At 44.3% G+C, this 27,180-nt stretch overlaps 2 protein-coding genes across 10 annotated transcripts in view; one reads left to right on the forward strand and one right to left on the reverse strand.

Moving 5' to 3' along the window:
- The first annotated feature begins 1,384 nt into the window (after positions 1-1,384).
- On the forward strand, positions 1,385-22,580 carry pax6b (paired box 6b). Of its 9 annotated transcripts, XM_086174783.1 has the most exons (15): positions 1,392-1,743; positions 7,173-7,409; positions 10,103-10,175; positions 10,402-10,455; positions 11,296-11,319; positions 13,852-13,982; positions 14,303-14,338; positions 14,425-14,640; positions 14,991-15,156; positions 18,347-18,505; positions 18,783-18,865; positions 18,957-19,107; positions 19,548-19,660; positions 19,948-20,089; positions 20,773-22,580. In XM_086174783.1, exons 4-15 carry the CDS (start codon positions 10,443-10,445, stop codon positions 20,856-20,858), a joined length of 1,320 nt encoding a protein of 439 aa, XP_086030909.1. In that variant the 5' UTR covers positions 1,392-1,743; positions 7,173-7,409; positions 10,103-10,175; positions 10,402-10,442; the 3' UTR covers positions 20,859-22,580. The 9 variants fall into 9 exon arrangements, with proteins under 9 accessions (XP_086030912.1, XP_086030904.1, XP_086030909.1 ...); XM_086174778.1 differs by lacking the exon at positions 10,103-10,175 and having other exon boundaries at positions 1,391-1,743; XM_086174785.1 differs by lacking the exon at positions 11,296-11,319 and having other exon boundaries at positions 1,393-1,743.
- A 1,035-nt stretch (positions 22,581-23,615) lies between these two features.
- elp4 (elongator acetyltransferase complex subunit 4) overlaps positions 23,616-27,180 on the reverse strand; it is a 51,471-nt gene continuing 47,906 nt past the window's right edge. Inside the window, exon 10 of the mRNA XM_086174787.1 lies at positions 23,616-25,926. Within this exon, the coding sequence (XP_086030913.1) occupies positions 25,798-25,926 (129 nt within the window). The 3' untranslated portion in view covers positions 23,616-25,797. The remainder of the gene's footprint in view (positions 25,927-27,180) is intronic.

Consider the following 27,180-nt stretch of genomic DNA (forward strand, 5'->3'; position numbering starts at 1 on the left):
GTCTGCAGGTCCGAGATCAAGCATGCGCGATACTATCGCGAGCGTTTGAGTTTGTAAAGTAGTTCGCATGGGCCTACTTTCATTAAAAAAAAACAAAACAAAAAAAAAACAGTTAGTGAGGTTTGGGTTGTGAGGGTGTGTGTGTGGGGGGGGGGGGCGTTGCAGCGCAGTGACGGCAGAGGGAAAACCGACTGGACAGATTTTGCGTTCACGCCTGATCTGCTCCTGGAGAGCGGGGCAGTATGGGAAGGGAAAGGCAGCACCTGGCTCGACCGCTGCATCCCATCTCGTTTTATTGACAGCCTGATAAGCAGGGATCCGAGCCGTGCGGTTTCCAGCGCGGATGTCGAGCACCCTGCCGCGTTGCACAGTATCAAGGCTTCCTAATGGCCGTCCCTCCAAATAATGGACCAAACACAGCCGGTCCTGACCGGCCAGTACCTGCGCCGCCCCGGTCTCTTCCTGAGAGACGGGCTGGCGGCGCGGTTGCCCATTTACTCATCGTCTTGTTCAAATTGACACAAACAACAGAAGTGGAGAAATAGGACTGGGGGCTTTTAGCCCTGCCTCGGTAAAAGAGTTAAAGCCCCATTATGAGTTATGGGTGACAATTTTATGGAGCTTTAGAGGTTAGAGGAAAATAAAAGTGGGTCTCTTTACAACGTAATCTCACCTTTATGATTTCTTTAAAATAACTCTGGAAGGGAGCATTCACTCCCCTGGGCCTGCACCTGTTGCACGCTGTTCAGGTGAGACCCCTCATCTCTGACAGCTATTACGCGCACATTGATTTTACGCGCAGCCATTTCACAATTCGTTTTAATTGAAAGTTGCACAGAATCCCCAGGGTTCCATCTGTGTCATCCAGGAGCAGGCGGTTTCAACTCTATTATTATTTCTATCATAATTATTATAACTTTAATTATGACTTTTATTAGTATTCATATTACTATCATGATGATCCTCTGAGTTGGGATAAAACAACAACAACAAATACACACACACGGACACACGCATACATGCACACGAAAGTGTTCGTTTCCTCGCTTAAATTTAAGTACTAATTTTAGGAATTTGGGGCAGCAAAGGACGACGTCAAATAATATAAAATGGTATAAAATAGATAAAACTGTAAAATAAAATAGATAAAACTGTAAAATAAAATAAAATAAAATAAAATAAAATAAAATAAAATAAAATAAAATAAAATAAAATAAAATAAAATGCAGTGGGAGCTGTCCTGCAGAGTGAGCAGTCGGTGCAGCTCCAGCTTCCTCCGGGACGAAGCGCAGGCCGCCGAGCTCCCCACCCCACCCGGCCCGGCTGCCCCTGCCCGCCGCGGTAAATCTTATCGCTCACACCGGACCTGATTTCAACTCTCGAAGACGTTCCTCGCCCACGACTGTTCGTCGTTTCGAATTGTGCGTGGGTAGTTTCAGGTGCGCACTTCCCCTCTCGCTGCTCCGCGTCCTGTCCAAGGTATGACGTCGCCCCGTCGCTCCAGCCAATCACTGCCATCTTCAGGCTGATGCTGAAAGGAAAGTTGCGGGTAAGAGCCGCGGATATTTTCCCCGCACTCTCATTGACATTTCAGCTCCGCGGCGGATCTAGAGGTAGATAGCGTTTGTACCGGGGACCTAAAGCTTTGCGTCGCTGCTGCACGGAGGAAAAGACCCGTGGGAGGGAAGGGGCGAATTTATACGCACTGGATACCGATCAGACACGCCTGCTGCTTTCCATCCGGTGAGTTTGGACCCGCATGTTTTTAGGCTTTTTTTTTTACATTAAACACCGCCTCAACTCGCAACCCAGGCACCACTTGCACTTGCACACATTTCCTAAAACTTTCCAAGGGTGATGGGCAAAAACGTGCAAAACTAGTGTGCAAAATTTCGCCGCAAATTGAGACAAACTTATGCGTAAAGTATCTCCATTATTAGTAAGGCTGACACTGGACACCGGGAGCTGACTCCGGGTTTTGTTGTCATCACACACACACACACACACACACACACACACACACACACACACACACACACACACACACACGGCGTGTATTTCGGGGATTTTCGCTGAGGATTCGAGCGCACGTAGCACAGTAAAACGGGTCACGGATATCTGGTTTGACACCGGGGGGTGGGGGTTTAGAGCGATGCTCTAAATTCGCTCAAAACTAAAGATATATTTTAGATACAGGTGGAATATTTGCACTACTTTAATGCTGTTAATCAACTGGTTATTTCGGGGAACTGAACTGATATTTGAAAATGTGTATGAAGACAGGCAAGCAAGATTTTTTTTTTAGGAAATATGCAATATAAGGATATTTTCAAAGCAGAGGCCTTGGCCCTACCGTGGACCGCACCCACCCCCACGCCTGATCTAACCTTCTTTCAGACATAATTATATCGATTCATTATAAAATCGGTAAGCAAATATTTGATGTAACTCCTGATCGTGCTCTTGCGCGTACGGTCCACGTTTCTTCCTGTCACGCCTGCAAAGTAGCGCCGTGACACCATCACCCACCAAGCCCCCACCCACCACCACATTATTTATCCTTAGCTTTCAGCCTTTTGCCAGGAGAGGGCTTCTGTGGGCTGTAGACTTTCGATTTATCTTCGTGTCTCCACGCAAACAGCCGTGGCCGACCCACGACAACAATATCTACATTGCGGGACATCCCGTAACAAATCCTACAGGGAAAGATCTCCCATGCAGACGATAAAACAAGTCGAAATCTGGGGCAACGTGAATTTGAAATTTGAGTGATGTGATATTGAAGGACTTTTCGCATTTATTCTGTCCCGATGAAGTCTCATGGAGTGGTTGTGAGCCTCCATTCCACGTGGTTCTTCACAGATGGTGTGATGTGTGATGGATGAAGATGTGACCCCAAACTGAATAGACTTGTGATGGTTTCATTAATGCTAATAAAAACATAATTACGCCTTTAAAAAGTGGAGATTAAGCACTGATGAACCCTCTTTACAATCCACTAATCTGACAATCCCCACCGTTTAATGGCTGACAGGTCAGGGCAGCACACACATGAACACACACACATTCAGGTCGATATTTACTGTGTGTACAGAATTATAATATAATTTTTATACAATTATAATTATCATTACGATCATAATTGTATTTATTATAATTATATAATAATAATAATAATAATAATAATAATAATGATAATAAGTTCGTTTTTCATTTCTAATACCAGGAAAGAGACTCATAAACCAACCACGAGGCAATTATCAACTAATAATAAAAATACTAACATTATGATGTGATATGAAGTCTATTGAAGGGAATTGTTAAAGTGCAGTGGACCTTCAATACAAAACAAACTAGTTTTGTTGTTCAAGTATCCAATTATCAACGAACACTTCCCCCTTTATTCATGGGTTATGCATCGCAAAGTACAAGTCTTTCTCACTTCCGTTTTTCTTTCTTTCTTTCTATATTTCTTTTTTGGGAACATGGATTTCTTGAACAATTTCACAATCCGAAAAAATATGGAAGGACAATGAGCAAAACAACAGATAATAAAACTTCCACCAAATGAAAAATAACACTTTATGGAGACCATATGAAAACATACATACAACTACCGTCATCACTACAAATACAGCAGCTTCCACGGAAATACTCCGAGTGCTAATAGGCATAATTATCATGATAAATACAAAAACACAATAAGGACGTTAATGATCATAATGGTGATGATGATCATCATCATAATCATGGTAATTAAATGGGCAGAAATGTATATTTATACATACCATCAATTCTGCTACCTGTTTAACAATGCAAATAAATATACTGTATTTATGATTTATTTCAGCCTCTAAATGGTAGTTTTACAAACTGAACCCCCTGTTTAGACAGATTCGTCTTCTTGGCTGCCCTTAAACTATATCAATGTTTCCCCCGCAGCTCTCTACCCTTGCTTTTTTTTAGTATTTAAAAGTTTCCACTAGGGTACAAAAACCCACATTGCCTCGGGGGGAAAATAGCGAGCAGATTAGGGCTTTCCTTTCAAGGCCTGTGACATTAGTTGCTGCTAATCCGAATTGGGCTAATTGCTTTCCCCAACATCAGCCTACCCGCGGACCTCCACACCAGAACCCCCTTTCCGGCGCAGAGAAACGATCAGGGTGAATTCATCGCAATTTGACAAAAAAAAAAAAAAAAGACCTGAAATAAGAAGTTAAGAAATATTAATACAGATGAGTGAGACAAACTAGTTCTCCGGTTGGATTTACAGTTTAAACCAAAAAAAAAAGGAGGGTGGGGGAATCAATAACCCGCTGGAAGTGTTGTTTCTAGATAAAACTCCTGGACACGATCACCGGGGGCTCCGTGGCGCGGCGGAGCAGGTGAGCGCTGGCGTGACATGTTGACAGCTGCGGCCTGGGACGGGGGAGTGACAATAACGGCTGCACTACAAGGGTGTGGGATCTCTGCGACCGGTAGCTTTCGTGTATGGAAGTGTGTGTGTGGGTGTGTGTGTCGGGGGTGTGTGTGTGGGGGGGGGGCGTTATTAATCTGGAAGTGTTGAAAGAAGTTACTTAGAATTCAATGGGTTTCATCATGTAGCCCAAACTCCACGGACTCTTTGGCCAACACGAGGATCTCCTTCACCCCCCCCCCCCCCCCCCCCCCCGCACACACATATCCTATTCATTCAGCACATGCGTCTAGAAATGTTGTAAAAATGCCCCCCCACTCCATATTCACCCCTCCCCTCACCCAGAAATCCGGTCCAGAATAAGCGTTGCGTTCACTTGTATTCATCTGCAGCAACTCATAATCAACACACAGTGACACAAACTCTGTTGTGGTTGTATTTGAAATAGGGAGGAGGGGGGGGGGGGCTCTAATGCATGCCTAATAGAGGGGTCCTTGACGTGAAAACGTTTGAGGGACCCCCCCACCCCACCCCAACCCCTTCGCTGATATAAGCTGCTACCATTCACCGGTAGGCCTATAGGCTGAGCCACCAGTCTGAGTGGGCGAAGAAACAATGCAGGAAAGAGAAACAGATGAATGTGCTCGTTTAGTTTACGGGTTGTTTGATGAAGGAGAACTGGCCAAAGTGTTGTTCCTCACCGCGGGACTCTCGGTGACAGTTTGAGCCGGTCCTCTCAGCTCATTATCTCGCCGGCCCACTGAGGGCCCCATTCAAGCTGGGCAGTCCCTCCCTCTCTCTCCCTCTCTCTCTCTCTCTCCGTCTCTCTCTCTCTTTCTCTCCCTCTCTCTCTCTTTCGCGCTCTCTCTCTTCCTCTCCGCGTCCCGCGTCGTTTGTCTACTATTGAACCCCATAGTCCGGAATGCGATGGTTGTTAGGGAGCCCTCTTTCACCTCCAGAGTGTTTTATTGATGAGCTCTGACTTCTCCTACTTTTTTTTCCACATGTCAAAGAAAGTCAAGTGTAGGCCTCCATGACTTCATTTCACGGCATCTTACCCCACCCCCACCCACCCAACTCCCCAACTACTACCGTCCCCCCAAAAACGCAATTTCTCTCCCCTCCCCCTGCTCATGCCTCTCTCTCTCTCTCTCTCTCTCTCTCTCTCTCCTCTCTTGCTCTTTCCCGCACCCCCCTTTCTTTCTTAGTTTGGCTTCCACATCCATACAACTCTCATTCTCCTCCTTTTGGGGGTTCTACCCCTTTTGGAGCGAGCGGCGGGGCTCCTCAGTGCTCGGACTGGTGCTACCCAGAGCTCCGGGTGTCTGCTCAAACACGGGCACAGAGGGGTTGCTTTAGGGTGCGTTGAGGTGTGCGTTAATAGCCAGTCATTCAGCCGGCGCAGTTTAGGAGCGTGTGGCCATGGCTACACAGTCATTTGCTTTACTTTATTTACGCGTGCTATTTGCTGTCAGGTCGCAAGGAGTGACGTCGCCCTGCCTCACAAATGTGTCCATAAAAAGCAGCCGAGCCTGCCTAAAGGCTGCGCTCTTTACGCATGGTGTTCTTGTTGACAGGAGGGGTGAGGCTATTCAGGGGAAGGTGATACCCAAAAGAATCAACATAAGCACGTGGTGGGGTTTTTCTGATGGATTTTATGGAGAGAGAAAGAGAGAGAGGGAGAGAGAGGAGATGTGGGGGGGAGGTGAGGGGGCTCCGCGTGGTGTTTTGAAACGGAACAAATCCAGAAAATTAACAGCTGGAAATAAAAAGGACTTTAAACCCAACCACTAGTATTTTTTTTCCAAGTTTTTTTTTTCATGTGTTTATTCTCCCATCTCTTCTAGGCTCACCATAGAATCATCGGAGTTTGTCGTGTAGTTTGCGTTCAAAGTGAAGATCGGACACGTGATCCAGAGCAGACGTGGATGGAGGAAATTAGACACGCGTCTGCGAATATACAAAAAAATATTAAGATGCGTAAACAGCCCGGGACTTCTTGATTAAACGCAATTCTTTTTTTTTCCACTCCTTTTCCTGTTACGCACTCCTTACACTCCCTCCGGCGACACCCCCAACCCTCCCTCCTCCAACCCCCCCCTTCACCCCCCCCATGCAGCTCGCCTCAGGTCGGAGCCGAAGAAAAAAAAAAAAATGCCTGAGATTCCCATTCGTGGACCCGATTCAGCCGGGAAGAATAGAGCCTCCGTCCAATAAGCACTTCCGAGGCGGTTTGGCTCCGCGATATTCAGCGGGTATTTGCATGCGCGGGCTGATTAGTGGGCTGGGAAGATCTCTCTCTCTCTCTTTCTCTCTCTCTCTCCTTCTCTTTCTCTCTTCCCCTCTGTGACTCGGCCCCGTTTCCCGCTCTGGCTGCGGTGCAGGGGGAAGTGTTTATATGGGGGATGATGACAGAGGTCGGGTCGCGCTAATGGGCCGGTGAAGAGCGGCGGAGGGAGGCGAGGCGAGGCAAGGCGAGGCGCGCACAGCGGACCAGGAGCACATATATTAATACACTTGTTCCCTCGCCAATCAGCATAGGTGTGTTCATTCTCTTTTCCCCCACCTCCTTCCACCGCGACTCCCCCCTCCCTCCCTCCCTCCCTGCCTCCCTCCCCCTCTCTCTTTCTCTTCCCCACTCTCTCTCTCTCTACCCGACTCTCTCATTCGCTCCCTCACACGCCAGCGCACATCCTCGCCAAACTCCGTGCGTCCTGACATCTGAGTTCACTGTCAATCTCTGTCTCCTTCGCAGGGATATCCCCTCCGTTGCCGCCGAAGACCGCTGGAAACTAATTTTTCCTCCACACAACTTCCCAAGAGACACTGATCCTGGTTCGGCTTTATTTTTATTTTTTTTATTTTTAAACTTTTTAATTTTTTTATTTTTCATTTTTTTTTTTTTTTGCTTTTTCCGTTGTGTGGAAAATAGGCTGTAGCCTATAGTTCGCAAGGGACGTTGACAGCTACCCATACAGGATGCCCCAAAAAGGTGAGATTCCTGATGAATTTTTCATGTGTGGCTAAATTATGGAGTATATTATTCTTATTCTTATTCCTATTCTCATTACTAATATTATTCTTATTACTATTATTACTATTATTACTATTACTATTATTATTATTATTATTATTATTATTATTATTATTATTATTATTATTGACATTGGCGGGGATTACACATTTCGGCTATTGTTGAGGTCGCAGATGTAGTCAGTTTAGAAATGTTCTGGACTAACTGTAAATGTAACTCGAGCAAAAGACCGTGCGTTAGTTTGATTCATTTATCTGCTCCTTTCTTGGTGTTGCGTTCAGGGCCCGTACGGACGACTTATCGCTTATTTCTGACAGCCAAAAGAGTAAAAAGTCAGGCTGGGCCAGGCCAGCGATGATCGTGGAGAATGAGGCGCAATGACCCGTTGAGGAAGAGGTGTCAGATTGATTCATGCAGGCGGGTCATCCGAGTGCCTTCTGAGAAAAGAAGAAGAAGAAAAAAAAAAAACTAGGGATCGAGGCCCATTTGAGCGAGTTTGTTGGTTTCTCTGTCAGAAAAAAAAACAGCAACAAATTTTATTGCCCCCTTTTTTGTGCGTCGTCTTTAAGCGAGAGACAGCGGTCCGATTTCCAAAGTAAACATCCAGACAGGCCGATGACTTTTCTGATTGTTCTGATTATAGCTTATTTCATGCTTTAAAAAAAGCCACAATCGACTCTGCCGCAGCTTTTAAACTGGTTTACGATCGAAACAAAAAATAAAAGTAAAAAAACAAAAATTAAAAAAAAAAACAAACGTGAGGTAATTCACTGAATTAACGCTTTCTATTTTGAAAAATGTGAGAAATTAAAAGTAGCGCGAGAGTGGCAAAAACAATTTTCACGCTACCAAAAGACTTGAATATTTAAACGTTAGGCTTCACAACTATAAATCCAATGTCTGCCCATTTTATTTAATGCAAAACAATATAAACGGATATTCTAAACTAGGGCTGTAATTGAACCGGATCCTCGCAGGCCCATAATCTCTGCATATGAATGTGGTTTGCGCAGAATCCAGCGTCCGCAATAAGCATATTGAATTAAGACATTGTTGTTACGGATTACTAAAGGAAAAGAAATGCAGATTAGAGCGTAGTTAACCTCAGGAACAACAACGTTTGAGCTTTCGACCTTAAATAAATGATTAACCACTTGCTGAAAGCTGCCGGCTGCAGCGCTTCTCCAAACTGAGTGATGGGTTTTTTTTATTTTTTTATTTTTTTAATTTTCTTAAATTAAACACAACAGCATCAGAGTAAGAAAAATTAATGATATGCTTTTCCATAGTTTGTTTTGATTAATTCGTCGGGGTAAAGAGCAAAAACGGGCCATTCCAGGTCTAGTGTGATGGAATCCGATTTTGATTGATGATCGAACAGTCTATTCCATAGACGAAAAAATGGAAAGAATGTAGCAATAAATGAAAAAAGAAAAACTACAATCCTAAAATAAACAAACAAACAAACAAACAGAAAAACAAAACAAAACAATAGCGTCCCTCCGTGTATTCACAAACACACAGCCTGCGACGCACCGCATTAGGCCGTTTTCCTCCGGCCCACAACGCGGCTCTGCGTGGAGACAGAAAATGAAAACTTCAGACTTCTCCCTCACTGGCCCCCTTTTTATCTGTTCCCCATTCAAAAGCTTCTTTAATGCATTTGTCTTTTCCAATTGAGCGCCCCGCTGCGCTGTTGTGTCTCTAAGCCCGCTTAACAACCCGCACCAGCAGCGCAGAGAAACACCCAGCAAATATTTAGAACCAGAAATTACTTTTAATTTTTACATCTTCTAAAAAAGGAGAAAAAAAAGGAAAAAAAGAAAAAAAAGTACTAGACAGGGCGAATAAAACCAACATTCACACGCTTGCTTCACTGGGGTCACGGTCGTGTGTGTGTATGTATGTGTGTGTGTGTGTGTATGTATGTGTGTGTGGGTGTGCGTGTGTTGAATAGTCCCAGAGGGGGTGGATGCATGCCTCCGGCTCTTTGTATTAATCTGAACTTGTTGGTGTGTTTAGAAGGGAAGCCGTGTGTGTGTGTGTGTGTGTGTGTGTGTGTGTGTGTGTGTGTGTGTGTGTGTGTGTGTGTGTGTGTGTGTGTGTGTTTCGAGACGTGGAGGCAGAGTTTCTCGCTCGGGTTTTTTAAGGTGTATGGAGGCAGCAAAAAAAAAAAGGGGGGGGGGCAAGGGTGAGGGAGGGGAGGGGGGTATTGTTGGGACTCCAACAAACCTTTACACCCCCCCTCCAGTCTGGACTTCTTTTTTGCAAAGTAGTGAAGCGAGACAGACAACGTGTGTCACTTTCACCCACAGTGCGTGGACACAGGCCTGGATTTCATTTATTTCAACATTTATATTTACACACCTCATCCCCTTTGTTCCCACATAAATGAAACGTGCCATGTGCTTTTAAAACATTTACAGGCCCAAACATTAGCAGTGGGCCGCTGGCTCCCAAGCTCTTCCGGGGAACAAGGCTTTTCTAAAATATGTTGGAATAATACGGTCCCTCCTCGGTTCCCCTCCCTGCTCGGCAGCAACACACAGGTTTAGAGACCCAGGCAGGTCCGGACGGCGGATACAAGTGGGTTTGAAGTGCATCAGTGTAGCTCTGGCTGTGCTAATGTGTTGTTTTGCTTTGTCCTATAGGGAGACATTAGTAGTGAAAACGGCAGATGATTGACTAAATTGTAATAAAGTGGACAGTCAACTCTGTTTCCAGGCAAGTTTATGATTAATACTGAAATACATTCACACACTGAGGATGTGAAATTTCATCATGCATCTTGTACTGTTTAGCTCGGCACCAACAAATTCAAACAGAACCAAATGACAAGATGATTTCTTTTCTTTAAAAAAAAAGTAAATAATATGATACCATCAAATCATAACCCCTGCTGTGCAGATGTTGTTTCTAACCACTTTTATTATTTCCTTGTGACGCTTAGAATACCACAACCAAGCCACGTGGGAGTCTGGCGTAGCCTCAATGATGCAGAACAGTAAGTTGTCTTTATATATGTATATATGAATAAATATATATATATATGTATGTATATATATATGTATATATATATATGCAATGTGGCTGCATGGAAGTAACACCCACTGACATTATGCACTGCTGGTTATCATGCAATAACTTTAGCGGCACATTAAAAGGGAGGAAAAAAAATAGGGGAGGTATATGGGGAGAGATGCATTTGCATGACTTTGAGGTGCAGGGAGGAAATACTGTCACTTATTTGATGGCCGTTTCATTGCTGTTAATTCATTTTTTTAAGGCAAGTTATTATTGAACAAGTTAATCACACGTCGTCCTGTTCCATAGAGAGAGGGGGGAAGGAGGGGCGATGGAAAGGGAGGGTGAGAGGGAGATTTTTTGTTTCTGCTTGAGTTGGTATTAAATAATTGCACAGCCGTCTGCATTAGCGTTAGAGCAGGCTGCCAGGATGCATACGAGATTAGCTGCGTGGAGAAGAGCCCCTGCATGAAACATGAGGAAGAGCAATAATGTCTTATGTAGATTAGTCCATATTCTTCACAGAGAGACAGCAGGAATCAGGAGGAAAATAGTCGCATTACAAACGCAGGCCTCACTGTTAGGTGCAGCCTGAACTCACAGCAGAGGATAAATATTAACAACCATATTGTCGTGGGTGCCAATCAGAATATAAAACCAAAAGTCAGATGAAGTTTTTGCTCCTAGGGCCTGTGTGTGTGTGTGTGCGTGTGTGTTTTTCCAAGTGGCCCATGAGTTGAATGCTTTCTTATTCTATGGTGTGTTGACGCAAAACAAGGTTAAACAACATGAAACGTCTTTTCTCTTGCTGCTGGACAAGAGGTGTATGACATCTGTGATGAAGGTGTGTGGAATAATTTCATTACATTACCCTCCATATGCCTGGACGAACGTGTCTGTGTTGTAACCTGTGCGCATTGGTCGAGGTCTGTTTGAATCACCGTGTTGGACCACGTGACAGTCTGATTGGTCTAAATGTGTGGGAGTGTGATTCATGAAGAGGCATGTGCTGCAAGAAAAAGACTAAAGAAATACATCATTATTACAAAAAGAAATAAATAATATCGTGGCATGATTTTGAAGCGCTGCCTGGCTGCGCAATGACAGTTCCTTTACAAAAAAAAAAAAAAAAAAGAATTTCATTCAATTTGATTTTTTTTTTTTTTTGTTGGGGGATGATGTGTACATGGAGCTGTAAGAGCTGTGCGCCACACACACACACACACATACATACACACACACACACGCTCCACATACACACACACACCGTGCGGGCGGATGTTATGATGGGATGCTCCCCTGGTTTGGCGTGTGATGTCTGGCGAGAATTGCCGAGCACATATCACTGGGCCCGGCCCTTTGGGTTGTCTAAAGGTCGCGGCGGCCTCGGTGGCTTTTGTGCTAATAACTCCTGGGTGTATGCGGCGGGGAGCGTCCAAAATGAGACCATATGTTTTGCCATTAGTGGAGAAGCAATAGAATACAAGGCGCATAATCGACACCAGCGGGCGAGATCGACTCCCGGCACTTGAGGGAATTGTGCCGTGATTAAGACTTAACCTTAGGAGAGGTTAGATTTTTTTTTTTATAATTTGATGTCCGTATCTGACGGATTTTATCGATCCGGAGGATTTATATGATGGTTGTAAATCAGACGCGGCCCCGGAGAGCCCACAGTTTCTCTACGCGAGCAGGCCAATTTCATCATAAGAAGTCCATTAATTCCACTTAATCCCGGAATTACCGAAGAGCAGGAGGGATGATAATGGAGGATGGGGGAGATTATTACACGTAGCGGCCAAAAGGGATGTGTTACCCGGTTAAACGGGTTTATGATCACTCATCTATAGAAAAGCCCCTTTTTGATACAAAAAAGGCAGTTTTAAAAGGCTCCCGTGACATATTTCAGGAGCAAGACGCCTACCGATCGCACACAACGGGACTGCGGTGGCTGTGAGCGTTTGTTGTCAAATACAAACAAGAGGGGGGTGGGGGGTTGGGAGAGAGAGAAAAAAAAAACGCATGTCACTTTTAATATGTTAAGAATCCAAGCGCGCCCTCGTTTCTGTGACCGTGCGTAGCCCCCGGCCACCTTTAAAAAAACGAGGAAAAAAAAAAACCAAGTCTCCCTTCGAGGGTAAACGAGTAGCGTCCAATTTTGTCTGAGTGATATCCAAATGCGGACAGAAAGGGTCGTTTTATCATGCTACTATTTGTCGTGACGATGCGATTTTCAAAAGCGGAGCGGTGTCATAAAGTGACATGCCTGCCACAAGTGCTCCAACTGATCTTTTCAATTAGCCTTCCGTGCATGATCCGAGGCGACTTCCGCCCATTCCCAGAAATTAAGCTCAAACTTGACGTGCAGCTAGCTTTATTTTAAAGACAAATGTCAGGCAGGCTCATCATATTTTCCCCCTCTTCTATATTTGGAGCTTATTTATTGCTAAGGAGCCTCCGCTCCCGGAGTCAATGTGCCGGGCGGCAGCGCAGGGGAAGGGAGCGGAGGAGCAGGGAGCAGCTCGGGCACTCCGGGGAGTCAGCTTTCTCGTTCGGCTTCAGGTTTGCGGGTTTATTCCGTGCTTTACGAGGATGACGCACAACAATTTAAGGATAATTTAGGAACGAAAAACACCGTCTTTGTATATATATATATCTCTTTTTAAATAACCCGTTATTTTAGAGCAGCTGACATGGCGACGGTCCTTTGGATGCGTAATTTCAGCGCGCTTCGAAGGGACATGATAAAACCAACCACGCGTCGATTTGAAAACAACATCCGATCGTCTTTTACCGGCTCGACGTCCGCTTTATCTCTACTGCCTTGCTGGCTTTATTTTTGCTTTTTTTCTCCCATCCCTATTTCTTTCTTGTATCTGGAGGGTTAGTGAGTGCAGGTGATGCGCAGCTACAGGAGAGGATGGAAGCCGGTGCGAATGTTTTAACACACACGTTTGATATTTTGATCAAAGGTTGGTGGAAAGACGGAGGACCGACAGGGATACCAAAGTGCTTATGGAGAATATTGCCTTTTTTTAAAGAAAAAGAAAAAAAAATAGCGGTTGATATTTCAGTGTTGTTTTTGTGCATGTCTTACCGAGCAGTGTTTGTACCGAGCGGTGTGACAGTTTCTTTGACGTGTTATTTTATGAATGGATTCTGAGTTTCGACTCTTTTTTTTTTTAGAAGAAAGTTTTTTTTTTTTTAAAGAAAAAACAAATAGAAATGTCTGCTACCTCCATGTTATCGTGCTACAACCCTCTCCACCACTATATAGCCTCTAAAATCATCAGTTCTATGAAACAGACCATGTCTTATGTGTGTATCGGAGGTGTTTTTGCGGTGCGATGACTGCGATGCTTCTGTCTCCATGTAGGTCACAGTGGCGTAAACCAGCTCGGTGGTGTGTTTGTAAACGGTAGACCGCTGCCGGATTCCACCAGGCAGAAAATAGTTGAACTTGCTCACAGTGGTGCTCGACCCTGCGACATCTCCAGGATACTGCAGGTGACCAACACACGCCTCTCTTTTACTTTGAAAAGCGGCTTTGCTCTCCCACCCCGACCCCATTTCAAAAGCACAAAAACCCACGTGTGCAAAAAAAATGAATGGATAAATAATTTAAACAACAGAACAAATAAATGAAAATTAAACACAAAGTGGCATGAATTCCACATCAGTCTCTTTCCATGCGCCACTTCAAATACTTCAGTGCCTATCAGTCGCTGGAAATGTAACAAGGCCGACAGAGAAGGAAATGCTCTTATTAAGTATAAATGTAGAAAATGCCTAATTTTCCATTCAAGGCATATGTTTTGTGTTTGTAGACCCATGATGAAGTCCAAGTGCTGGACAGTGAAAAGGTGATCATTATTTGACGCCATCACAGAAATTCCGCTAATAGTCCTAAATAATGTATGTGAATTGTGTCTGTTGTTTTCTAATTCAGGTCTCCAACGGCTGCGTGAGCAAGATCCTGGGCAGGTACTATGAGACCGGCTCCATAAGACCGAGGGCGATCGGCGGCAGCAAGCCCAGGGTCGCCACTCCGGAGGTGGTCGCCAAGATCGCGCAGTACAAGCGGGAGTGCCCGTCGATCTTCGCCTGGGAGATCCGCGACAGGCTCCTGTCGGAGGGCATCTGTACCAACGACAACATACCCAGCGTAAGTGACCGCGCTCGACCGACGGTGACAGGAGGAGGAGGAGGGGAGCATCCGGTCTCTATTAAATATAAGAGGCGTTGCCGATGCGATCACCGCGACACGCGATCAATTAATGTGCGTGCGTGTGTGTGTGTGTGTGTGTGTGTGTGTGTGTGTGTGTGTGTGTGTGTGTGTTGGGGGGGGGGGGGCCTTATGTGACACCCGCACCTCTAACACCGTTTCATCCAGGTTTATCTTAAAGTGTGTGTGTGTGTGTGTGTGTGTGTGCGCGCGCTGTGAACCCACCGCAACCCCCCCCTAACCCAAAGTCCGCTCCCGCACATTCTCATCATATGCAATTTGTCATTCAGGTGTCATCGATAAACAGAGTCCTCCGCAACCTGGCGAGTGAAAAGCAACAGATGGGCGCAGATGGCATGTATGACAAGCTGAGAATGCTCAACGGTCAGACAGGAACTTGGGGGACCCGGCCCGGCTGGTACCCCGGAACATCAGTGCCGGGGCAGCCCAACCAAGGTGAGCCTCATTATCACTCGGCGGCCGCGGAGGCACCTTGACGCACTTTGGCGCATGCGCGGACGGGAGACGGCGCTCGCTTGTCCATTCGCCTGGGATTTTTAGGGGGAAGCGGGGGTTGCTTTCTTTGCGCGCAGGTAGAAATGAACGATCCGCGGTTGTGTTTTTGCAGGGGTGGGGGCTGATGGGGCGGGAAGGTCGCGGGGAGGGGCGGAGGGGATTGCCGGACGGGCCACGCTTTGATGCCCCGAACAAGACCCCCAATTAAGACTAGTCGATTGAGGGGGAAGCCAAAGGCCGTGCATGCAGCCTCAATGCTTCCACTGTCCCAGACGTGGATGTGCGTGACAGAGGCCTGTCCTTTCAGCAGAGGTGTCCGTCCAACAGCCCGTATTTCTTCCTCCCCTCCTGATGGGGAGCAGGGCCGGGGAGCTGTGTGCGGGGATGTTAGTACAAAGGAATGTTTTCCATCACACGCAATGATTGGTTATGGGAACGGCCGCGCTATGTAATTGCTCATTAGAGAGGCCTTTTGTTTCTCATTGTGGCAACATGCAGGAGCGTGGTGATGGTAAAGCTGCTGTGGAAAGAAATGTTCCACTTCAGAGGTTTCCTGTCGGCCAACCGCGGGCCTAACACTGCGGAGACTGTCTTAGAAGAAAAAAAAGACAATATGCGCGCTGAATACTACTACAACAACAACAACTACTACTACTACTAATAACAATAATAATAATGAATAATCCGCATTTCAACAAGTGCGGAAATACGAGCACCGGAATGCAGGCCAGTCCGGGGGAGTAACAGCCCACATCCGTGATGGTAGTTTGGACACGTGGGGCTTCAGAATCAGCATTAATGCGTAAAACGTGGCGATAACAGCTCTAACTTTATTGACAAAATTTCACAACATTATTGTCATTTACTGTCATTTAAAAATTACTAATAAGGATTAAAAAAAAAACGAGGGGATGTTTTTTTTTTTTAACATTTCAATCTTCTTAGATTAGTCAATTTCAGTTAAATGTTGTATTTCTGTTAGAATGTGTCGAAGATTTGATGACCGACATTATGCATTAACTGGAAATATAGCAGCAGCGCCAACCTTAATAACAAAGAAATACAATAATAATAATTATAATAATTCCACTACCACCACTACTACTACTACTACTGAAAACAATAATAAATGCGTGGGTGGCCCAGCTGCCTCAGGGGAACATAAATATGTTTTCAATGTCACTGATAGAACAGCACCATGGAGAAACACGGGGCCTCAAAGAGAACAACTCCATCCAAGGAGCGGAGGAATAAAACTCCTTGCCGATTTTCCCCCCTCTTTTATCTGCCCCTCGTTCTCAGTCGTGGCTATATGGTTCCAAATCCCGTCTATAGGATTTAGTCTCTCACTTTCCCTTTCAGTTTTAAGCGGTTTCTCAAGAGTGTTTTGATCCGGTCTCAGAGGCTGAAAGGTGCCGCAATTGGTTCGGTATCTCTCTCTCTCTCCCTCTCTCTCTCTCTTTTGCTGCTTTTCCGCCTGACTGGTTGAGACATCGTGATACTAAAGAATGAGTTTATTTCCCAGCGCTTTTATAAAGAAAACAAATCCCATCCCAGCGTCAGTGGGTCTGGCAGACGGATAATAGCTGCACATTCACTCCTTTTTATGGATTATCCAGAGTGAAGAAACAAATAGCGCGGATACAAACTATTGGCCTATGGACTACTTTTACCTATTGAAAACAAAACAAAATAAAACAAAAACAAAACAAAAACAAAAAAGGAAGGAAAATTGTCAAGAGACATCATTTTTCCTTCACTGAACTGAAACGAAATATTCCTCAGATTAGCTCAGCATTAAATATTTATTTGATTTTTTTTTTTCCTATTTACACGCTACAGTGTAAATGTTTGGTCTGGTGTCAGTGCTCTGCACCTGTTCCCCTCTCTGGGGTAATCCCTTACCCATGAGCAAGGCACTCCCCGCTCACCGCTCGGCGAGAAAACATCGAATTGATGAAAACCCCTCCACCCCCAACCTTCCCGCTCACCCCCACCCACCCACCCACCGACACTCCACCCTCACTTGGACACGATAAATATTACACGTACACGCTGGCGCTCCTCCTGCTTAATTTCGCATTAACTTCTCGGTGTGATAATGATGTCCAACAACAAGGCGGGCGCTGGTCGGCGGGCCGCGGCCTGCAGCTGGAGGGGCCTTCGGGCCCACCGTGGACGCGCAGGGGGCGCTGAATAGATTGGCCTTATTTCGGTTGTTCGGGGGGCTGCGTGCTCTCTCCTCACTCATTTGTTTCCAATTGAAGACAGAAATCCTGAGTGGCGTGTAGCCGGCCGGGGGACGTGATTAATGACGGCGGTGGATAAGGGTTAACACACTGGACTCAAAGCTCCGTTGACTGGGGATCCTCCTGCGCACAATGCCGGCGCACTATGGCCTGCGCGCCTCCGGAGGGAGAGGATCCTTTTGTCATCTCCTCCAATAGCCCCCCTCCCTCCCCTCCCATATATTACACCCACCGAGGACTCAGTGCTCGTCCCTGCCTGTGTCCATAGTTTAATGGTTTCCCTTACTCCTGCAGGCATTGTATCCGCCTGAAAAGCGTCTTCTGCTATTCAAAAGTTGGTGGTCACCTCAATGGCTATACCAACGCCCATATGGGAGCGACCATTGAGGGCTTGCTTTGCCCTAAAAAAAGAGGAGAAGGGAGAGGAGGGGGTGGCAGCGAGAGAGTTTGGTTGTTTTTTTTAAATACATTTCATAGGCCCTGAAAAGAGGCTCGCCACATCTTGTCACATTTCTCTTAACCTTTTGAGAACATACGCCATTGTTGCGCGCGGAGATGTAGGCGCAGCCTTTCCCTTCCGCCCCCCTGTTTTCCCACAATATTTTATAAACACTTTAAACCTACACCCCCCCTACCCGCCTCCCCTTTTTGTGAGATAATATCGTTGTTGTGTTTTTTTTTTCCTTTTTTTAAAACCGTGATCTGACAGCATTAAGAAGGGAAGACAATAATTCCTGCGATTTGGAACGTAATCAACCGCGGCGCAGGCTTTAATTAATGACGTGGCTCCGCGGCTCCAGCAATTAGACGCGGCCTCACGGGAAAATCCATTATTCAATTACCTTAATTGAACGTATATCTCCGTGCTGTTTCCGGTGCAGATGGCTGTCAGCAGCAAGACGGCGCGGGAGAAAACACCAACTCCATCAGCTCGAACGGGGAGGACTCGGAGGAGACGCAGATGCGACTGCAGCTGAAGAGGAAGCTGCAGAGGAATCGCACGTCCTTTACGCAGGAGCAAATCGAAGCCCTGGAAAAAGGTTCGAAAGTCAATGAGTAAATTATACATCCAAGCAACACACACACACACGCACATACACACACACACACACGCTATTAATTGCTACTGCTGTCACAAAGAACGAAGGACGGAATTAATAATTAAACAAACGGTGTTCAGGCTTACCTTTTGATTTTATTTTTGTTTCCTCGCGTCCTTCGGGCCACAAAAAATAAATAAGACAAACGACAACAACAAAAACCGCGACAAACAAACTCGGTGAATGACTTCATTTCCGTCTCTCTTCCGGGTTGCAGAATTTGAAAGAACTCATTACCCGGATGTTTTCGCGCGAGAGAGACTAGCGGCGAAAATCGACCTGCCAGAGGCGAGAATACAAGTAAGTAACACAGTAGTTTCTCAAAGTAATTATAAATAAATAGATCAATAATCAAGACACCGCTAACCTTAAGCCCCTCCCCAACTTTCAGGTATGGTTTTCAAATAGAAGAGCAAAGTGGAGGCGGGAGGAGAAGCTGCGGAACCAGCGCCGACAGGCCAACAACTCCTCCAGTCACATTCCCATCAGCAGCAGCTTCAGCACCAGCGTGTACCAGGCCATCCCACAGCCCACCACACCGGGTAGGCCCACCCTGCCCCAGACCTGGCACGACACCATGTGGTATCTGAAATTCAGTCGATGAAGTCAGATGAGATCAGTGCTATTCAGCTGTGAGGAGTTTATAGAGGAGGAGGGCGCAGAGAGAAGGAGGCCTCACTGCCTCCATGAGGAGAAGCACCTTTTAATGGATGACTGAGCTCAACTTCTCAGCTGACTATCTTTGTAATTACCGAAACAAGGGCACAAGCTTACTAGTCGATCATTTCACACTCACATGCACACACGTATGCACGCGCACACCCTCAGCGTCCATCCAGGCCTATTAGCCTGTCAGACAAAGCATTAACTCGTGCACGTACTACTTAACACTAATGAGATGGGCTATCACACAGGAGGAGTGTGTAGGCGCGTGAGTGTGAGTTCTAACCGTGTTTTCATATTTGTCCATCTCCATCCTCAGTGTCTTTCACCTCGGGGTCAATGCTGGGCAGACCTGACTCAGCACTCACAAACACCTACAGTGCGCTGCCCCCCATGCCCAGCTTCACCATGGCTAACAATCTACCTATGCAAGTAAGTTCAGATCACAAAGCACCACAATCAACCTCCCTTTAAGGTTAAATATGCCTACGAAAGTAAATATTTAGCATCTGAATATGATCATAAGAGTAGTTAAATACTCGACCAGTAATCTCAATAATCTAACAGGCCAAATACTTAAAAAACTCATTTCGAAATGAAGAATAGGTTTCAAACTAATAAATTACATCATAAATCTGCCCAAGAGATACAATATAAGAGACTAAGTGGAACATTATGGTTGGCCAAGCTAATGTTACATTCTTTCCCCCCATCTATAGCCCAGCCAGACCTCCTCTTATTCCTGCATGCTGCCTACCAGTCCGCCTGTGAACGGGCGGAGCTACGAAACATACACGCCCCCTCATATGCAGGCACATATGAACAGCCAATCAATGACCACTTCTGGTACCACCTCAACAGGTAGGCAGAGAGTTTGTTCTTTACCAACATGCTCGGAAAGTAATTCAGTCACACTTAATGAAGTATCTGCCACCTTTCCTAATTAGGGGGTACTACATAGTCACCTTCAATCCATCATGTGCAACAGCAACTTTCCTTCTCTTTTCTAATCGAGACACTTCATGCTTTTAACGCCTGCGGATCAGTATCTCTATATTTCATATCATTTTTCTCTCCGCCGTAGCATGAACATTGTTAATTCCATCGCTCCTCTGCGCCATCATGTCAGTCCTACTACTCCAGCCCATAGTTTAGTTCCACCCCATTAGGGTGCTGTTACCCTGAGCCATATATACCGGTTATAGTCATGAAGAGTTAATCATCCATAACCACATTTCCTCTGTGCTAAATTGCTAATTAATTTGATTCATTTGCTGTTGTAGTCTCTCTGTTTAAATGCCATTGCCAAGGCCTCAATTTATTGAGCTTGCAAGCATTTTACTGTGCAACCATGTGAAGCACATTGTGACTCATTGCAGCTCTACCGCTCATCTACCTGTTTGCAAGTGTTTAAAGCACAATGCTCTGCGCTAATGTTAGCTGTCAAACTAACTGTGCACAGTGCGCACACTCATCTCATGCAGCACGCTGACCTCTGGGGGTCCTTTTTTTAAACTTACATCTTTCTGTTTCTGTCTCGGCAGGACTCATCTCTCCTGGAGTGTCTGTCCCTGTCCAAGTCCCAGGCAGTGAGCCTGACATGTCTCAGTACTGGTCAAGACTACAGTAGAGAGAAGAGCTACTTCACCTTGTAACCACCCACTCCACCATTGCCCTCTGGCAGTGCTCCTCACACACACACGGCACAGGAGAGTAGAGAAGGAGAGAAAGCTTCGGGAAGCGACAAGGACAGAAGAAAAGCAAGGAGTGGAGAAAGAGAGAGAGAGAGAAAGAGAGAGAGAGAGAGATAGAGACTCTGGGAGAGCGTTGGGATGTCTGGGCTTTGTTTTTTCCAGTGGGACTGTGTGCTGTTCTGTAGCTCTAGGCACATTCATTCGAGGACTTGGAAGAGAGAACAACCGTGGAAAGACAGGAAAAAAATGGACCTCTGTAAAGTGCCCGGTGTTAAATTTTTATGGAACAAAAACTTTTTTTTTCTATTTCCAACTTCAGTCATTGTTTCCTTTTTTTCTCTGGTGTGTTAGTAAATGGCCATTTGTATGTTAATATGAAAAACCAAGATCAAGTACTGATAGATGGACTGCTAGAAAACCATGTTGGTCTTGCATTTGTATGAGAAAGGAGAACCTGAGAGATTCTGCCATGACTATCTTTTAATCTGCTTATATCGAGACATTCTACCAGCCTTTGCATGGTCTTTGGACGCTAATGCATATCATTAAAGACAACAAGCTGGAGGGAAGACTCTTACTGTGTCAAAAAAAGTATATATATTTATTGGTCTTATTTCTTACAAATGGATATTAGCAAATGAAGCTGAAACTCGATCCACCCACTGAGGCTGCGGTCTCAGCTCCCCCCCACAATCAGATGAGCCGACTGGGCCAGCAAATGCAGGGTTTTGCAGAAACTGATCGCTATCAACAGCTAAAAGTGTGCGTGGACAGCGCAATGTGCGTTGCAAACTTGGACCTCTGCATTGGTGGCTGGATTGACTTCGAGATTACCACCAAGAACATTTAACGTGGAACACAGGTGTAAAACAAAGCCTGTAGTCTGTAAATGGTAGACTGCGTCTTCGATATAATCCAGTTTGTTTATGTCAAAATGTAAAGTACTTGTCTTCCCTAGAAATCTTCCAGAAAGATTTCTCCAATAAAAGTTGATTTCATTTATAACCCCAAGAATATTCTATAAATGTTCCATGCATCATAAAATACATTTCTTTAGGGTCAGGTACAATTTGTCTCTTAGGTATAGTTGTATTATAGTGTCCTATGGTCAAAAAATGTGCAACTAGATATTTAATTCCTATAATTATGATTAAACATTGCTTGACAGAGTTTTAAACTTAAGTGTTTGGCAGTTGTTTACAAGTACATATCAGATTTAATCATTGTTGATTGTAAAACAGACCAAAGCCTTTGTATTTCATCTAGTACACAATGTTTTTTTCTTTTCTTTTTTTTTTCAAAGAAGATATTAGTCTTGTGTTGCAAAATTTTGTAAACACGTTCTGTTCAATTACATTGGCTTCGAGTTTGTGAGACTGCAGTCTAACCCGGCAGTCCTTATTTATAATTGAAGACCATGGGAGGGTTTTTCTAGCATCATCTGTCATGCTCTTTTGAGTTTTGCATTTTTATTTCAGTGTGTATGTAGAACATGGACACATACTGGGTTTACGTCTGAGCAATGCTTCTGAGATAAAACGTCTACACGCTGTCTCTTAAATATTTCAATTTAATTTTATTTAAAATGGAGCTTTCTAAATGTATTTTGTGAAAACTATAAAAAACATTTTGTACAGTAAAATTGTGTCTTAAAGAAAGTACTTTTTGCCTGTTTTATGTTGTGTCTAAAACAACATGTTTTTTGACTCAACGCCAGAGGACACCGCTTAAGTTTGATATCAAACATCATTGTTGCAAAGTGAAAAGGCACTTTTGTAAATCTAATTCTGACAAATGCCAGTACAAGGGCTTGTATTACACTTACAACACTTCCAATTCCCACATAAAAAAGGTGTCCAGAATAACAAACCTCTCTTGATGTATGGGGCTGAACCAACTCGACACCGGCCACACAGCACAACACCATTGCACAATAAGAAAGGTCAAGCAATTCACCATCACTGGCTCTTGTTTTTGTAGAGTTACGACGGTATGAAAAAAAATACAGAACCAATGGGGAAGGAGGGAGCAGGAAAGAGGGGAAAAAAGGCTTTGAAATAAAGCAGTCAGTGCCTAGAGCGAGGCAGAGGAGCGATTGTGTGGCAGAGTGAGTTATTTTGCTTCACTTGCTGCCTCAGCAGGGGGGTTGTGTTTGTGTGTGTGTGTGTGTGTGCGTGTGTGTATGCACGAGAAATCTAAAGAAGAGGATGTTCAGCAAAGAGTGAGGTCAGGTAACATTCACACAGCATGTAACAGCACCTAATATCTTGCACCTTGCACAGGTCGATCCGATGAATCCATACATCTCACTCAATATTTAGCAATCTGATCAGAGGTTTCAGGAAACATGCGCTCCTTTTTTTATGTTGAGGTTAAAACAATCTTTCAATCCGAAAGGAGAATAATTTCCTTGGAGTACAGGGAGTAGTGGAGAGCACAGGCGAGATGACTGTGCAAAGACAGAGGAGGACCATTAATAATTACAGAGAAGGAGTGAAAGAGGTTGAAAGTCTATGAATGTCTTCAATTAGTGGAAGTCTAAATAATACAAAGCTTCGGGATGAAAAGGTTTTAGTGTAATTTTTGTGCCTGGCAAAGTCAGGCAATAAAAGTTTGTCTGAAGTTCCTGAGAACCTCCCATTTTCTAACCAGCTTTTAATGAGACCCCAAAAAATATTACTTGGAAAGCAAACTCTTGACAGAAGCGTGTGAAAGCTGATACACTTCAGTTTTTGCTGTTTGAGAAAACATGAACAACAATATTACTAAAATTGCAAAATCAGCAAATCATGTCCCATCTTAGTATGTGACAGCCCGGATGACTTAATTATAATCAACACTTCAGAGAATTTACTGTTGGTCTGTATTAGTGAGCTGAAATGTGTGTTTACAGAGGTGGCTCAAAATGTAATCAGTGGGGATGTGAAGGTCATTATATACCGTAATATGTCAGTTAAAGCTTCTGCAGTTAAATGAGTTGTGCCTTGGTAAGGCCTCTTCTGGGGGAGTATTGTTAAAGGCCTTTTTTTCAATGCTCGGTCGCTTTTCTCGTTATTGGCGACTTAAAGGAGGTCAGTTTTAACAAATAGTCCCACATGCCCTTTCAATCGGTTCTTTTTCAATGTGTGACTGTCAAGTTTTGAACTCTTCATAGCTCATTTTTAGCATTTCTGTCAAAAACTGACTTTGAAAAAGAATGACAAGACTGAAATATTTATGGAAAAGAAATTGTGGGGAATAAGCCACACCAAAAAGCCCCATTAGAATAAAATAAAAAAAATGTCACTGAGTGCAAACACACATCTTGCAATTTGTGTGACATACAACAGCCAATGTGGTAAGACATTAAAAAGTCATTAATAATTTTATATCTATGATAAAATTCTAGAATAAGAACTTTAACACTTAAGTTAATACTCTCTACGCTGATGGAAAAATAGCTGAATTTGTTGAATGGTGATTTTCAGATATGGCGTGTGTAAAAAAAACAACAAAAAAACACAATGCCAAAAGACATCTCTTTTGCTCTTATCTCCATTAAAAGTGTACCCTGAATATGTCACCTCTTCAACTCTAACTTGGGAAACTGTTTTTATCTAGACAACACAAGCTTTCCTTCACCTGTATTTGTGACCTGTGCATGTCATTTCTCTCTCATATACACAATAGAAGAGCGCTCCATTCATGCATGAAACTGTCAGGTAACACTACCCTCTCCACACGTGTTGCAGATGGTTACCAACACTGCCAGTTTTCACACACAAAAATATTCAAACCGAATTCAACAGTAAAGAAAGCTCAAATGAAATATTTAATTTTCTTACGTATTTTGGGGGGTGGGGGGATTTCTCCATGTCACTATTTGACCTAATTTGTTCTTTTGGGCTTGTCATGGCAAAGCAGCTCACCCAGCAAACATGCCTGATGAGGTGTGAAGCCTGCACCAGAATCCTGCTCTCCTATCCTCTGCCTGTAGTCTCACTCGACTAACTGGAGATAGATGTCGCTCACCAACACAGCAGGGTAAAATGTAGGCATCCCGAATTGCACCTGAAACTGGTGAGGCAGACCAGACATCATGTTACACTTACACTGTCAAAACTGCTCTGATGGTGTAGTAAGTGAAAGTGTGTGTTGATATATTGTGCATTTAATTTTATTTGTTTACAAAAGAACATTTCAAGCTGTGAGCAATTGATTTCCAGCATGGAGATAAGGAGGAGTTATCGTTCATTTCCTGGCCTGGACCTGGGATGAGTACAGTTGAATTATTTAAATTTTGTCAAGACATATTTTTTCTAAGCAGAGCTTGCTTGTAGGCTCATATGAAAAATAAAAACAATCCATAATGCCAATCAATTTGTTATGAGTATTGATAATAACTCATGCCAGTCATAAAAAAAACTACCTTTGTTTCATTGGAAATTGGAGGACGGACAGCTAATACATCTTGTTGAGCAAAATCTGATCTTGGTTGAGTAGTCATCATGCCACACACAGTTTGAAATACTGTAGAGTAAATTTATTCCAAGCGTGAAGAAAATGCAATTCAGTATGTCAAAACCAAAAGTTGAATGTAGTTCTTATGACATAATGGAATGTGCATTTTTCCGGATAATTATCCTGTGTGTCGTGGATCTTGAAATATAGAAATCATCTTGAAATATAGAATGGAATCTGCCTGTTCTAAGTGGAGGTACTACGGATGTTTACATCTTCACCCCTGGCTGAACCAATTGGCAGGTGTTGGTAATTGCAGTCATGGTTATTACAGATGTCAATGTGTGGGCAAGAGTACAACATGGTCACCACTGTAAAGAGAACAACACTGCAGCATTCCAGGTGTTTGTAGCCTGCAGCGTCTGTGCTGGAGCTCTAGAAATCCAGGTGCTTGTTGCCGGAAGTGCCAGCGCCACAGGCTGAAGACACTATGGCCGCTCCTGCCAGCTCCCCTCTGTGCACGCGACTCACTGTCTCAGACAAGTCTGGGGGCAAATGCAATCTCTACAGAAATCAGAGAGAGAGAAAGAGAAAAGGTGGGGCAGATTAGCAGATCAACTGGTAAAAAAAGGAAAGCACTTCAGGGGATCAACATACAGTAGATGGTACCCTTCAGAGTTTGTTCACAGAGAGCCATGTTGCGTTGAAATTGCATTAGATGCTTCAGCACTTGCAGCGTACAGCAAACCAGCTAGCATGTTGCTAAAAGCTTCAGGGAACTTTAGGTCTGTTACATCTCAGGGAATGTGTGTGTATGGAGAAGGGGGTGTTTTGAAAAGTTGTACATGGAACACAAGGGCATGCGTATGAAGTAAGGGTATTATTCATTAGAATCAAGTCTTTTAGCTGAATAACTTGTTTCATTGCAAAGCTTATCTGTGGAGCAGCCCTGTGCCAACTCAGAGCACAAAGACGCTAAGAGGTTAATGAGGGCCACTCATGTAAAGCCCCCTAAGACCAACACGCCAACTACTATAAAGCTTAAGAGGGGCTACACTGCTCTCTTCAGAAGCTGCGAAAAAAGCCGCCACTGGCACTTCATGAACAAAATGGTGCTAAGAGTGTGAGAGGAGGTGAAGTATCTCTAGATTCAAGTGTGTACCCAGCAATGGTATTGAGTAGTGTATTGCTTGAGCATCTTTTGAGAAGGTTAAATCGGAATTAAGGCATCCCGGGTACAAGAGCAGGTAAACCCTGTAATTTCCCATGAAAGAATTTGCTATGACATCTGAAACCTTCTGGTCAAAGCCTGCCCTCCAAACCTTGCCCAGCCCTCTAAACCTTACCTGCCCTACACAGTCTTACCCCCTCAAGACATGCAGGTTTAGGAAAACTCCTCCACTCCCACAGATACTTATCTCTTTCTTAATGAGTAGGTGTTTGGGTACAGGATTTAACAGCGTCATTACTTAAAGATAATTCAAGACTACGCAATACTCCTTACCCCTCGAGGGTAGACTACTTCCTTCCTGTGCTGCGTAAAGATTTCGAAGGGATTGAGAGCGTTGAAACACCAAGATCTAAATTGCCACACGCTACACATCACCAATGTTCATGATCAATATGAAGCTTTTTGCTCTCGCTACTGTGGCTCACAGAGTGCAGGCAAGTCATGCTCGGGAGGCCTCCTTTATGTCCCATTGTGTGCTGAAACAAGAGGAGCAGTCTTTATGCAGCCTTCCAAATTATCTGAAGCAGGTGACTACTGAGACATTGTGAAGAACCTATAATTTAATGTAGGATGGTTAAGGTAAGGTT

Source organism: Fistularia commersonii, chromosome 27 (assembly GCF_037954325.1).
Source record: "Fistularia commersonii isolate RoL2024-O1a breed Wild chromosome 27, RoL_Fcom_v1.0, whole genome shotgun sequence".
NCBI classification, from domain to species: domain Eukaryota; kingdom Metazoa; phylum Chordata; class Actinopteri; order Syngnathiformes; family Fistulariidae; genus Fistularia; species Fistularia commersonii.

Excerpts from the sequence above, each read along its gene's own strand:
- pax6b (XM_086174778.1), top strand. Across the intron at positions 19,108-19,547 it reads CCCACAGCCCACCACACCGG|TGTCTTTCACCTCGGGGTCA; the intron begins GTAGGCCCACCC and ends CTCCATCCTCAG. Across the intron at positions 20,090-20,772 it reads TTCTGGTACCACCTCAACAG|GACTCATCTCTCCTGGAGTG; the intron begins GTAGGCAGAGAG and ends CTGTCTCGGCAG.